The 14,304-nt window shown below is 40.4% G+C and overlaps 1 protein-coding gene across 1 annotated transcript in view; it reads left to right on the top strand.

Annotated features, from left to right (window-relative positions):
* magi3a (membrane associated guanylate kinase, WW and PDZ domain containing 3a) overlaps positions 1–14,304 on the top strand; it is a 237,816-nt gene that overhangs the window by 142,452 nt on the left and 81,060 nt on the right. The window contains exon 4 of the mRNA XM_041798984.1: positions 9,614–9,733. Within this exon, the coding sequence (XP_041654918.1) occupies positions 9,614–9,733 (120 nt within the window). The remainder of the gene's footprint in view (positions 1–9,613; positions 9,734–14,304) is intronic.

Genomic DNA, 14,304 nt, shown 5'->3' with positions numbered 1-14,304 from the left:
TTTTTTCTTTTTAAACAAGCTTTATTCTTGCACATTCATCTGTTTTTATTTAGTCTTCCATGAACACACAGCCACTGTCTTATGTGAATACATGCAAGCATTACACCATTCTCTGTAAAATTACTTAGACTACTTTAAATTAGATCTTTTTTGGCTTGAATTGTTACTTAGGTCAAGCATAGGCCTTATTAAAGATAAAAGTAGTGTCAGTGATGTCACCCATTGATTTTTGAGTAGTTTTGAAGCCCAGTGGTGGTGGTCGCCATATTGGAAATGTTGTCTTATCGTAACATTAGGTCTATCTAGAAAAAGGCAAAGAGACTGAACTGTACCAGGCCTTTAAGCCTCTCTATAAAGGAAGTGACACAGGTTATAAAAAGTTAAATAACTTTCAAAGGATAAATCGTAGCCACTCACTTTTTTCCCCTCTTAAAGCAAGCTGGTGTGTCGTTCTAATGACGCTATCCATGCCTTTGTAGATCTTACAGAGGCTTTTCTAGTGAGCCTGGAACTTGGGTGACTTTCCAGGTAACATAAAGATTAAATCCAGACCAGTATATCCCATAATGAGAGTCTTTTTATCCATTTTTTGATCAATTTTCAATCATTCCTGCTGCTAGCGGCTAATGCCAACTGCCATATTATTTTCTCAGAATGCTTTGTGACAGGCCTGGGCAACCTGTTGTCAAACTGCACATGTTTGACAGGGCAGATCGGGGTGGAGACGGCCTGAATATCTCATAATGGAGATACAGATGCTGCTTTTTTTTTTCAAAATAAAAGCAATATTTCTAAAATTTCGACGAAGTGCAAATGCGCTTTGAATTTGTTTCCATTGAAAGGAGTTTTGGGCATAAGGAAGAAGGATGCTAAAAACTTGCTGCGTGTTGGCAACAGATGATAGTTCAGAGGCAAAGTCTGTATGTATGGCAAAGGCCACCTATAAGGATATAAGTATGATGTTAAGAAAAGTCTCGGTCTCCTCTTCTGTCCACACGTACCGCGCCATGTTTTCTCGGAGTGAACTTCTCATGTGACACCATACGTTGTGTTCTGTGACGTGTAAATGTGGACAAAGTGTTGCAATATATTTCTATATTGAAATATCTGAAAAACAATATATGAGTTTTTTTCAAAATTCAGGTGTTTCCATTACCAGTTTTAGTTTGTTGTTGTTGTTGTTTTTTTTTGTTTGTTTGTTTTTTCATGCTGTTTAGATTTTGTACATTTCTAAGGGTTATGGAAACGCAGCTAGAGAGGCTGTGATGTGGCCCTCTGTGTCACTGCAGACAGGAACTGTTCTGAATTATAGCACTAAAACAGCCAATACAAAGAAGTGAAATGAGTTTTTATGTAAATATGTGAATATTTTGAAGAATTTTATAAGAGAATTATTATTTTCTTCAGTTTTTGGTCCCCAAGAGAAAGGAGAACAAGTTTGTGCAAAAAAATCTTAGTCATGTTTAATGCGTGTCACTCATAAAATTCTTTGAGTTTTAACTTCTGTTTATTCTTTTTGTTTGTCTTTATTATCCCATAATTTTTTTAAAATTCAAGAGACATTACTGCAGCACACATATTCTTAAAGCTCAGGTTGTATTGAAAAAAGTAAAAAGTATGAACTGAGTGTCCAAATGCAATAAAACTGCAGTTTCTCAAGTTTTAACTTAAAGTCACATTCACACCCCTTGTTATATTCATCATTTTCCCAGTAGAGTGGTTTAGATCAAAACCCAAGTTCATAAAAACCTGGTTCTATTTAATGTTGAAACCATAGAATAATTACATTTTAGCTTATGGGTACTGCTATCAAGTCTAGCATGATCTATAATGTAACATTATTTATCTTATCACTTATGTATAAACATTAGGTGTCCACAACATTATTAGCATATGAGCATTGGCAGATAGTAGGTAAATTATTGGTATATCAACATTTATGCTAGTTTTTACTACCAGTATACTGGTTGTTAATACTGGCCCAGATCAGCTGTAAATATTGGCAGTATGTACAAGAAAATTTGTGGACTTTCAGGCAGGACCAACTTATTAAAGTCAGCTGAAGTCTTTTTCTTTGCTCTTCCTCATTCCTTAAAGGGCTCAAGTTTGGTTGCTTTTCCATACTTAAGATTTAAAGTGTTAAAAGGACTTAAGTTTCAGGTTTGAAATACATGGTTATTAGTATCAATGTCATTATTGGCTAAAATACCTTTGTAAATATTGGCATATTGGATATCAACAAAAATCATTTCTCATGCATCCCTTAAAACAGTGGTTTTCAACCTTTTTTTGCCCAAGACACACCTAAGATCAAGCCAGAATTTCAAGGCACACCAATTCCACATCTATATAAAAGACCATCCTACATGTTCCAGTATATCAAGTGTATAGCATCAGTTCAGGCCGGCCACAGAGTCAAGCGCTGCCATATAACTGAGATCAGCTGATCTCACACAAGCCCTCATCAGCTGATGGCAAGCTAATTCATTCTAAGCACGCTATTGGCACTATTGGCAAATCGCACTCATGCTACCATATTTAAACTACTCTTGCCTGGCTACGCTTTGCTGCTCCCTCTGCAAGCCTCTTTTTACAGCCCTCCTCCACCCCAGCTCCTCCTTTATTCAGCTTCTGACTTTATCAGTGTCATAACTACAAAAAAAGAAAAACTATTTATAACCACACATCATGTGTGTTTCTTGACAAAGTGATCCTGACTCAACTTAAGTTATTGTATAGTTGTAGTAATTACTTATTAGTTATACATATTCCCAAGGCACTTGGCTCAAGGCGCACCATTTGAGAATCACTGCCTTAAACACAATGATTCGTTTTTGCAAGGAGGAACACATGCTCAAAGCACATCTGCACTGTAATCACCTTCAAATTCAACTGTTATTCTAATTTGGCAAAATCACAGTATGGTGGCCTGTATTAATTGTGGCCTGACCTATGTTTCTCTAATATGTAATGTACAGACAATTCTTAATAGGATTGTCTGTACTGCTTAACTTGACAGGTATAGGTGGTTCATAATGATGTAATTACTTTTTGATGACTGGTCAGACTGTGTTGGTATAAGCCTTCTATTAAAATAATGACTGATATCATAACAGAATTATTGTTAAAACATGTGCTAATGCATAATTTCATCAACAAACACAAAATCCAGAGTGGACTTTTCTTTTCATTCAGCTATACTAACATTATTGAGGAGTTTTTCTGTGAAATCCTGAATCCAAATATGAAAACAAAGTTCTTTCCCACACGTTTTATTGGGACTTCTCTCTGTCTACCACTTAATTTGTCTGAGTGGAGTTCCATAATTGAGATAAAAACAACATCAGTCTGGTAATTTTTCCATTACTGTGGCTTATTATCATCTAACAAGCTTTAGAATTACACTATTGATTAGATGTCTTTTCTGTGGTATGGCTTACTGTTGATATATTAGCTTGTAGATAAACAAAGCAAAACATAGTTCAGTGATCGTGCTTGACAAATGGAAATGAGATTCCTGATTTATTTTGTCTTCCTCAGATATTACAGCCAATATCCAGCAGCATAACTTGCTCCAAAAGACATTTAAAGATGGCGCCGTCTCATCTCAATATAAATGCACATTTTTATGCCTCGGCGTTGGTGATAGATGAGGCTGGAGGCTTCATGTTTTAGGTTGTCACACATCCGTCCAGACCATCCTTTTGCACCCAGTATCTCAGGAATGCTATGAGGGATATTCTTTAAATTTGGCCCAAATATCCAGTCTGACTCAAGGATAAAGTGATTAGATTCTGTAGGGCAAACACCCCCATGTGAGTCTTTTGACTGTACGCTTCACTTTAGTCAGAGTTGATTCTTTGCACAGATGTCCACTGGCCAATGTTGGAGTGATTCGATATTCAAGGTCATAGGCATGTATGTTTAGCACTGGCTAGTGAATGCAATATCATGAGAACACTTTTTGGGATATTTTTTCCAACTTTTCAAATGTCCAAGCAGAACCCAGTCAAGAATTTGGGGGAACTTCACAAGGAGTGGACTGCAGCTGGAGTCAGTGGATCAAGAGTCACCATGCATGGACATTTCAAGGAATTGTACTACAACTGTCGCATTCCTCGTGCCAAGCCACTCCTGGAACAGAGACGTCAGAAGCATCTTACCTGGGCTAAGGACAAAAAGATTTAGATTGTTGCTCATTGGTCCAAAGTCTTCTTTTCAGATTAAAGTAAATTTCATTTGGAAATCAAGGTCCTAGAGTCTGGAGGAAGATCAGAGAGGTACAGAATCCAATATGCTTGAAGTTCATTGAAAAGTTTCCACAGTCAGTGATGGTTCAGGGAGCCGTGTCATCTGCTGCTGTTGATCCACCGTCTTTTCTGGAGTCCAAAGTCAACTCAGCTATTTACCAGAAAGTTCTCGAGCACTACATCCTTCCTTCTGCTGACAAACTTCATGGATACTGATTTCATTTTCTAGCAGGACTTGGTACCCTCTCTCTCTGCCAAAAGAACCAAAAGCTTAAATGACCATGATATTCCTGTGCTTGATTGGCCAGCATTTCTGCTGGACCTGAACCCCATAGGTCAGGGGTGTCCAACCTTTTTTTCACAGAGGGCCACATACAGAAATATTTTAGGATGGTGGGGCCACTTTCATATTCCTTGCCGTAAGGATTTTAAAGTTAGTAAGACAAATCCAATGTAAGTTAATACATGCTTAGAAGTTTAGTATTCCTAGATGGCTAGTTGATGGCTGACAGGTTAAAAAAAACAGTCATTTTCAAGATATCTTCTTCAAAATGTTTGTTTACAGATTTAAAGGGATACTTCAACATTTTGGCAAATTCGCCAATTGCCATAATTCCTATCATCTTACTAATAGGTTTGTTACCTTTAGTTGTTTGTGCAAGTTATTCTTAGATCATCAGGGCTGAGATACTAGCTGCTCTGCCTATGCTATGGAGTGTTATGGTATCCTGGCTATCCCCTCATCAAACTCATCAAATACACAATCCAACAACTCCAAAACTTAAGACACAGAGCAAATACTCGGAACTACTTTCCGAGTAAACCACTGGGCAGAGTGACACAGTGCACGCTTGTGGCAGTGCCGTAGTTACTTAGTAGTTCCGGCTTCACATTTACCTTTAAAACATCTCCGTCTCATAATGTTCCATGATTATTTCATAGCGTGGTGAATGTACAGGTCACAACTTGTCCACAAGAGCATTTTGGAGTTGTTGGATTGTGTATTTGATGAGTTTGATGAGGGAAAGCCGGGATACCAAGACTCCACAGAGTTGGCATATTTCATTTTATCTAGAATCTAGAATTTACTGCAGGGCAATCAAAAATGGGCCGGGGGCCACATTTGGCCCCTGGACCATAGTTTGGACACCCCTGCCACAGGTACTCTGAGGTGATGAGAGACACCGGACCCAAAAACGTAGAGGAGCTGAAGGCCGCTATCAAAGCAGCTTGGGCTTCATAACACCTCAGCAGTGCCACAGGCTGCTCGCCTCCGTGCCACACCAAATTGATGCAGTAATTCATGCAAAAGGAGCCCTGACCAAGTACTGAGTGCAAATAAATGAACATACTTTACAGAGGGCTGACATTTCTGTAATAAAAATCCTATTTTTATTGGTCTTATGTGTATTCCAATTTTTGGGATATGTTGGGGTTTTCATGAACTGTACGCCATAATCATTAAAATTTAAAAAATAAGAGATTAAGATATTTTGCTGTGTGTGTAATTAATCTGTACAATATGTGAGTTTTAATTTTTGAACTTCAGAAATACATGATTTTTTCCACAATATTCTAATTCATTGAGAAGCAGCTGGAGGTCCACTCTGACTCAAGCCCTTATGTTTATCCTATGCTTTAACATAGAGAATGCTTTGAGGAGTTCTCTTAAGATCGCTCTGACTCAAGGATGCACTGGCCAAATGTGCAAGGTCAAAGGTCAAGGTCGTATGCCTTGATGTTCATCTCTTGCCTGTGATAATATATATCAACAGTATTTTAGAGGAACTTTCTTCAAATCTGTGTGTATTTCATGCAGTCTTAAAACCACGTTCTGTTAGATTTTGGAGGTCAAAGATCATTCATCCTTATGGCCATCCCTTATTTATGAGATATTTGCAAATTGCTCTACCCAGCCCTTCTTTTTGGCCCCCTGGTGTACTTTCACTGTCACTTTTAAACCTTGTAGAGGCTTATTAAACCAGGAGGTAGTTCTGGTGTCTCTATTTGTTTCCTGTTGTAATGATGCAGGAAGCACCAGGGAGCCTTGTTGGTAAATGTGCATCAATTGGCCTGTTATGGCACCCTGAGTGGGTGTTCAGCCTGAGCAAGCTGGGTTCTGTCACAAAGCCAAGATCGCCCCTGTAGACCAGCTTGTTCTTTTTTGTGCGTTTCATGTACTTTAGTCACTTTTGTCCTGCGCTGTTTCCCTGTGGTTGTTTCATCTCTTCAAAGAGCGACTTCTTGTGAGCAACCAGCTGAAGTTAAAACCATGCACACTTTTCCACTGAGAAATGGCAGCACATTTCCTCTTGTCTTCTCTTCAAAGCTTCTTATCCCAGCGCTCCTTTAGAGATTAAAGTTGGATTTAAGAAGTTTCAACTGTCTTAGCAGTCTCTCTTTACTGTAATCTTCCTCCACAGCTGTCCAGGTGTGGAGACTTGCGAGATTTGCTTTGTGAATTCACTCATCAGAGAGACATTAGTGCAGATATCAACCCCAGCCTTTGTTTCTCTTTGCTTTTTTTAAGCTCTATCCATTTTGTCACACCAGACTGTTTTCAGCTGCATAGAAGACAGCAGATGATGAAATGATGATGGGATATAAAGGAGGTGAATCTGGCCCAACATATCCGAGCATCTTCAAGTAATCTAGCTGACTATAGAGTTAGAGGCCTCATAACAACATTCCCCTCATCCATCTTCCAAAAACAAGCTCATATTTCCTCCCTTTGTGGCCTTGCTTTCCTCTGCTGATTGCTCCGGTTGACACAATAAAAGATTGTCTTTGCAACAGGCTAAGCTGTTTCAGATGTGTTACTGCTCACACTGCAGTCAGGGTGGAAATAAAATGAAGAATGGGGATTGGTTCCTGTTCAACTGTGTGTTAACCCCCTCCTTCTCCTCAGACGAGCCTGCAGCTCAGCCACATAGCAGAAAAAGTTCAGCTGAGGTACCGTAGAAGCCCTGATTACATCTAAGATGATGTTAAACAGAGTCGGCATGTTAGGGAGCGTGAAATCATTTTCATAACAATGCTCTCAATGATGAGAGCATCAACAAGGCAAAACATGACACTTTCTTTAAGCGGATGCAGCAGTTATGGTAAATTATAATTTAATGACTGGAACTTTGCAGGAACTGGAACACGGCGAAGAGCCCCGCTTTTGGATGCGGTTCATTTCAGGTTAAAATCAAGAATAAATAAACAAAGACGAGGAAAGGAAAAGAATTTAGAGAATGTAACTGTTGCTTCAAGATTTATTTGAGATAGGGAGAGACTGGTCTGAACCACAGACTGTAGATGAAACAGCAGTCCACTGAAAGTGAACCCAAAAGATTTGGAGCTCCTCCTAGTGACTGGCTTTGACATAGGTCACATAACCTGATCTGGTCTTTGCTGGTGATCCTTGAGGAGATTGTAGATGTCCTTATGGTACTCTTAACTTGCTAAGTGAGGAGGCCGAAACATCTGGAATGCACGTCTCATCCTGGTATGGCACTCGTGGTATCTGAGCATATAGATAAAAGCCAGTCTTTTGGTCCTTGGTCCTCTTGGTCTTACTGTACTCTTGTAAGGCCTGATTGCCCGAGGCACCAACTGGACTCCTTTATGATGACTTTTCTTCTGTAGGTATTACTGGCAAGATGTTCAGTACTATGCAGAACTTTAAGGTGTGTTTGGGCCAAAAATTGACCTGAAGTCAGGCCTGTAATGGCAAGTAAGTCCACCTGAGAGCTTATTCGCCATTACCAGGCAGGAAGTAGGATTGACACAACCCAGATTGTACTCTGGATGTTCTTGCATTTAATCAGGAGCATGGGGAAATAATCCTTTGAAAAAAATAATGTAGAATAACATGAGCCCTCACCTTTAGGGCGTAGCACAGGGTGGATGTGGCAAATAAGCATGGTCAAGGGTATCATCCCAGTGGGTGGTGGGTTTCCACAAGCTCCTGGTTGTTCTGTGGATGTCACAAGAGCCTGAAAACCACCAGCTGTCTCCAGGTGGATCGCCAGGAGTGAAAAGACTCAGACAAAAGAAATGCTATCATGCTTGACCTTTGCAGTCTCACGACATGTGTGTCGGTATGCCCTGGGCTGTAGCACATTGGGCCTTGTGATGATTCCTTATCCCCCCTGCATGCCCAGGACTTATGAACAAGACTGTATGTCTAATGCTAACATGCTCATACAAAAAAGGATGGGAAGAGTCAGCGGCTGGATATGGGAGCAGCAGCTGCACTTCTATCCTCCACTTTACACATTTTACACAATTTACAGCAACCGCGCCGCAATCCGATCAGAAAGATCTAAAAAAGGAAGTCACACGCGTAGAACATCCGGTTCTTTCAAAATACAACACAATGCACAGACTCCCGGTCGCAAATCATCACTATATCAAAATTACGTCTCATTCTGCAGCGAGAGCAAAGGGTCACCGAGAGGTCAGTGGGACACAGGGCTACAATGGCGCCATTGATGAGGAAAAGTTAACTTTTGAGGAGAATGTTGAGGGGTGAACCTTTTTATGTTGTTGTATGTTTATAAGTAGCAGCTTTAAGAAAGCCAGAGATACTGGATATGAATAATCTTTTTTCATTGATAGGTAGAAAATGTTCATGAAACACAACCTAAGCACTAGTTATAGGAGGATATACAGTATATGTATGCTTTTCTAAATGTGAAATGAGATGCCCTTGGAAATGTGGCATTAACAAGATTCTTTTTGCTAAAGCAGCATTGGTAAATGTTCATGTAAAACAGTTATATTCCATTAAATTGCATTGGGAAACAAGCTTTATATGTGATTCAGAGGACAAACTTCTTTGTGAGGGCATAAAAAAGTGATCTAATTATAAAACAAATATGCAGACGTTCAACAGTTGAGATATCTTCCATCCGTGCCTGTACTTTCACACCTCCATAAAGCATTCCTTCTAAAAACTCCTCTCTTATTTATTGCATTAATATGGTGTTTGATGTCCTCCTTTAGGAATAAAGGTGCTGCTTTACACAGAAGTCAAAGTCAAAGTGTGCAATTAAAATTCTGCTCATTATCATTATCATCAGTTACACTTCCTCTGCGTTCTGACAGCTGTGCTGCTCTGTGGAGGATGTGTTTTTCTCTCTTTCATATTTTAATCATGATTTCTATCTTTGTGGTCCCAGCTCTGTTGACTATTCATGATGTAGACACAGATGCACCCCTAAGTGCTGTATTTGGACTTGAATCGCATCCCTTTGGGCATGCTGGGAACAGTGTCACTTCTACTTCCCTTACCTTCTCCCCTCTCTCAGGGAGTGGTACGTTCCGCTTATTTGGATTGGGCCTCAGTCTAAACACTGTGATCTTGTTGGCAGGTACCACTCGGCAGCCCAGAGAGGGGGAGGTTCCTGGAGTGGACTACAATTTCATCAGTGTGGCAGAGTTTCGTGAGCTGGATGAAAGCGGACTGCTGCTGGAGAGTGGAACATATGATGGTACGTCTCAACACGACAACAACATTCACTGCAGATGGGAACGCAAAGACCAATCAGAATGAGTTCCAAGGGTCAACAGTCTAAAATTAGGCGTATAGATATCCATACAGGGCATTCAGAAAGTTTTAATTTTGTTATGTGGCAGCCTGATGCAACAGTCGTTGACATTCAATTTGTGTACATTTATGAAAAAGTAAAACATTGAAATACCACATTAACATAAGTATTTAGACCCTTTGCAAAAACACTTGAATTTAAGCTCAGGTTCCTGCAATTTCTCTTTATCTTTCCTGAGATGTTTCTACACCTTGACTGGAGTAGTAAATTAGATTGATAGGACATGATTTGTAAAGGCTCTATAGAAGGTCTCACAGCTTACGATACACATCAGAGCAAAAAAAAACAAGCCAAATCAATCAGCCTGGTTGAACCAAGACTGAACTGTTTGGCCTCAATTCTAAATGTTTTGTCTGAAGGAAACCAGGCACTACTCACCAGCTGCCCAATATCATCCCATTAGCGAAGCATGGTGGTGGCAGCATCGTGCTGTTTGGGTGTTTTTTAGCAGCAGTGACTGGGAGACTGGTCAGGGTTGCTAGAAAGCTAAATGAAGCAAAGCACCTGTACTCCAGCGCACAAGACCTCACACTGGGCCAAAGGTACACCTTCCAACATGAGTAGAAATCGAGCCATGAAGTCAATGGAACTGCCTGCAGAGCTAAGAGACAGGATTGTTGCAAGGCACAGATCTGGGATCTGCTGCACTGAAATCTGAAATCTGAGGAGATTGGTCTTAGTAAGAGAGATGGTCAAGAACCTGATGGGACAAAGATCCAGAGGGACAAATATCGTTGCAGCCCTCCGCCGATCTGGGCGCTATGTGCAGAGTGAACAAATGGATGCCCACTTTGAGTTTGCAACAAACTCCCCATGAAGGCCAAGAGACACATGTGTCTCAAGGTCAAGCTAGACGGCATCTCTTTTGTGGGGGTCTTATCAACCCTGGTAATGCACCTGTAGACCACTAGCAGTTTTTTGGCTTTTGAGACATCCACAGCACAACCATCAGCTCGTGACAACCCAACTATCCACTTGTAAGGTACTCTGGGCTGTGCTTTCTCCCCACATCCACTCGTTACTCCACCCTAAAGGTGGAGACTTTGTTATTTCTTAAACAGATTTTAATTCTCATGTCTCTGGTAATATGCAAGGACATCCAGAGCACTACTGGGGTTATGTCAGTCCTCCTTCTGGAGTGATGGTGCTCTCAGGTTGCTTAAATGCCTTGATTCAGCGTTAATTTTTGGCCCAAACATGCCTTAAAGTTCGGCATGGTACTGTTTATATAGACTGCAGAGCAGACAAAGCCTTGAACCCCCTTAATACTTTAAACTCTCCCTGAGAGATGAAACTCAAATTTTTCCAAAGATATCGTTGGTGTTCTGCTAACGGTGGAGTCCAAGTTACTCTAAAATCATACATAGACATTCAATTCAACCATTAAGTGACCGCCTGGACCTTTATGATATATGCCTTTTTAGCCTGGAATAGAAAATCCCAGAAGAATATAAATATTTCATCATAGAATAAAGGTTTTTCTTCTGACCAGTTTTGGTCTGATTTGCAGTGAGTCTTATCCCTGCAAGTGGTTGGGTCAACAAGGAACAGGTTGACCCAACCACACAAATTCATCATTACAAAACCATTCTATCCTCCCACTGCTGGGGTTATCCTTTATTTTGAGGACAATCAGAACAATAGCTATTCAATATTCAATTAAAAGCTTTCAGTACAGAAAATAAATATTAACTTTTGGTCGGTTTGTAGTTTTTGTCTCACTTTGACATCACTATACAGTATTGTTTTCACTTTTGGCTGATAACTTTATTCAGGTCTTTTTCAGGGAAAGCAATGTTCTTAAAAGGCTGACTGTGTTTAGAAACCCTGCATATTTGATTTAATCAAAAGCAGGATTTCAGAGAGACCAATTTCCTGAACTCTGGTACCAAAACTGTATTCTGGAGTCAGTGCCAGATCTCATGCTGGCATCAGTTTCCAATCATTTCAAACAATAACTCGCCCAAAAAACACAAACTACACCACTTCTCGACTTAATTAATCCCACTTGTTCTTGTTGTTGCAATCTTGTTTTCCTGTTGCTTTGAGTGCTCTGTTTTAGTTCCTTTTTTTTTTACACCCAAAGTTTGCTTCATGTGGCCTCGACTGAAGAAAAAAAGACAAACAAGCTTGTCTTTCAGTTGTGGGTTTTTTTTTCTTTTTCACTCTGTTTCTAACAAACAAAAGCAGAGAGATAAACATGAAGTCATGTAAACCCACAGATTAGTCATTTGTTTTGACAGTTTTAACAACTTCCATCTTGTATCAATCCCACCACAAGGTCATGCAGTGCTTCATTTCTACTTCTATGATGTGTATGTTTACAGTACAGCTCTCCAAGAAAATACTGATTATGAGCATTATTAGTAGTGACTGAAACTCGACCCTGTGCTGTAAGTAACAAGGAACAGGTAGGAACAAGATGAAAAGAAGAGTCTTGCTTTAATATTATGGGAGGAAAGTTACTTTTTAATGAGGACCTTACAGAGAAAATTGAGAAACACAACTGCAGCTTTTTTCTATCTCATTTTCACCATCATGCACCAGGAAAAGCTCAAATTCATGCTGTGTTTAACATATATGTTACTGTGGTTTCCCAGAAGTGTTATGTACATAAGCTTTATGCTCCACTTATGATTGATTTGACAGCAGTTAAGCCTGAAATGTGATGCTAGAACCACATAGCCATAGCACTGTGGTTTCACTGCAGCACCATAGAAATACAAGGCACAGATCAGGGGAAGAATACAGAAAATGTCTGTTGCACTCAAGGTTCCCAAGAGCACAGTAGCCTCCATCTGGAGACGGGGCAAGTTCCAGAAGGACAACCATGGCTGCAGCCCTCCGCCAGTCTGGCCAGAGGGATGGATGCCCACTTGGAGTTTGCAACAAACTCCCTGTTGAAGCCAAGAGACACGTGTCTCAAGGTCAAGCTTGACGGCATTTCTTTCATGGGGGCCTTATCAACACTGGTAATGCACCTGGAGACCACTAGCTGTTTTTTGGCTCTTGGGACATCCACAGCGCAACCAGGGTCTTGTGACAACCCAACTACCCACTTGTAAGGTACCCTGGGCTATGCTTTCTCACCACATCCACTTGCTACTCCACCCTAAAGGTGGAGACTTTGTTATTTCTTCAACAGATTTTTCCCCATGTCCCTGGTAAAATGCAAGGACATCCAGAGCACTGCCTCGGTTGTGTCAATCCTCCTTCCTGCCTGATGGTGCCCTCAGGTTGCTAACTTTTTAATGAGGGCCTTCCAGAGAATATTGAGCAACACAACAGCAGTGAGTTTCTAATAGAAATACAACACCAGGTCACTGTAAAGGCCAACTCTTTTGGCGGTTTTGGTGCATTTGTTTTGACTGTATCAGAATCCAGTTGACAAGTTCAACTTGACTGATTAATGTGGCTGCCATTATGTAAGTCTTATTCTATTACTTGTGCACAATATGCGTCCTGTTTAAGGCTACAGTTTTTCAGCTCATTTCATGTTGCTTTATAAAGTCTGCGTAGAAATGAAAAACTAGTGGAGTCCAATGAAACTGTGTTTAAAGCTCTCACTTTGCCCTAGTTCACCCATGGGACACCACTACATTCCCACATGACATCTTAGTTATTAGCTCCCTATGAATCTGCTGATACGAGCACCGTATGAAGTCAACACAATGCCAAAGTCATTGACCTCTCATCATGAAATGAGATAATGTAGCCCCATGGGATTTTGTGGCTGAAAAGAACTCAATCCTGGTTCTTTAAACACTGTTTCGGAAATGTGTTAGCTGGGTAATCGCTCTCTTTCATCCGCCTTTCGTCCCATATCCTCTCCTGGGAGACTGGCTCTTCAACCCTGAACCCATGAACCTGTCAACAACATGAATAATGGATGTGCTCTGGCCTTCCTCTGCTTAATGTAACACAGCCATATGTGTAGTGGAAGCAGAGATTCAGAAGCCCTCAGAAAGTTAATAATTAATGCACAGACCTTTGGCTGCTGAGGCTCCACTGATAAACTTTTGATAAACTTTTCACACAAGCAGATCCACAAACAGACAGAGAGACAGACACAGCTGAGTGTGGAGTTATTTACTTCATAATGAATGATTTTCCCATGGCTAGTCAGTCATTCACTAAGGATCAGTTACCAATTCTAACAGCCTGGGTACTGAAGATTGTAGTTTCCCTTTAGGGCCTTTTCTAAACATGAATGCCATGCTTTAGAGAACAGTTTGAAGACTGGGTTAATGAATTTTATATCCCCTTTGGTTAGAAATAAAGGGTTAGAAAGTCATCACATTCATGTGGTGGCCATTTTCCACTAATGCAGTGTTGAGGGTGGGGAGCTGAAATTGTATCATAATGTTCTACTGCTGTTTTATGGATGCATTTCATAAAAACAAAGGGCGACTGACAAGTTGAAGTTATTTCAATACTTCTAAGTGACTAGCAGC

Source organism: Cheilinus undulatus, linkage group 11 (assembly GCF_018320785.1).
Source record: "Cheilinus undulatus linkage group 11, ASM1832078v1, whole genome shotgun sequence".
Classification (NCBI taxonomy): domain Eukaryota; kingdom Metazoa; phylum Chordata; class Actinopteri; order Labriformes; family Labridae; genus Cheilinus; species Cheilinus undulatus.
The sequence above is the reverse complement of the archived record's forward strand: the minus strand, read 5'-3'. Positions and strand labels throughout refer to the sequence as shown.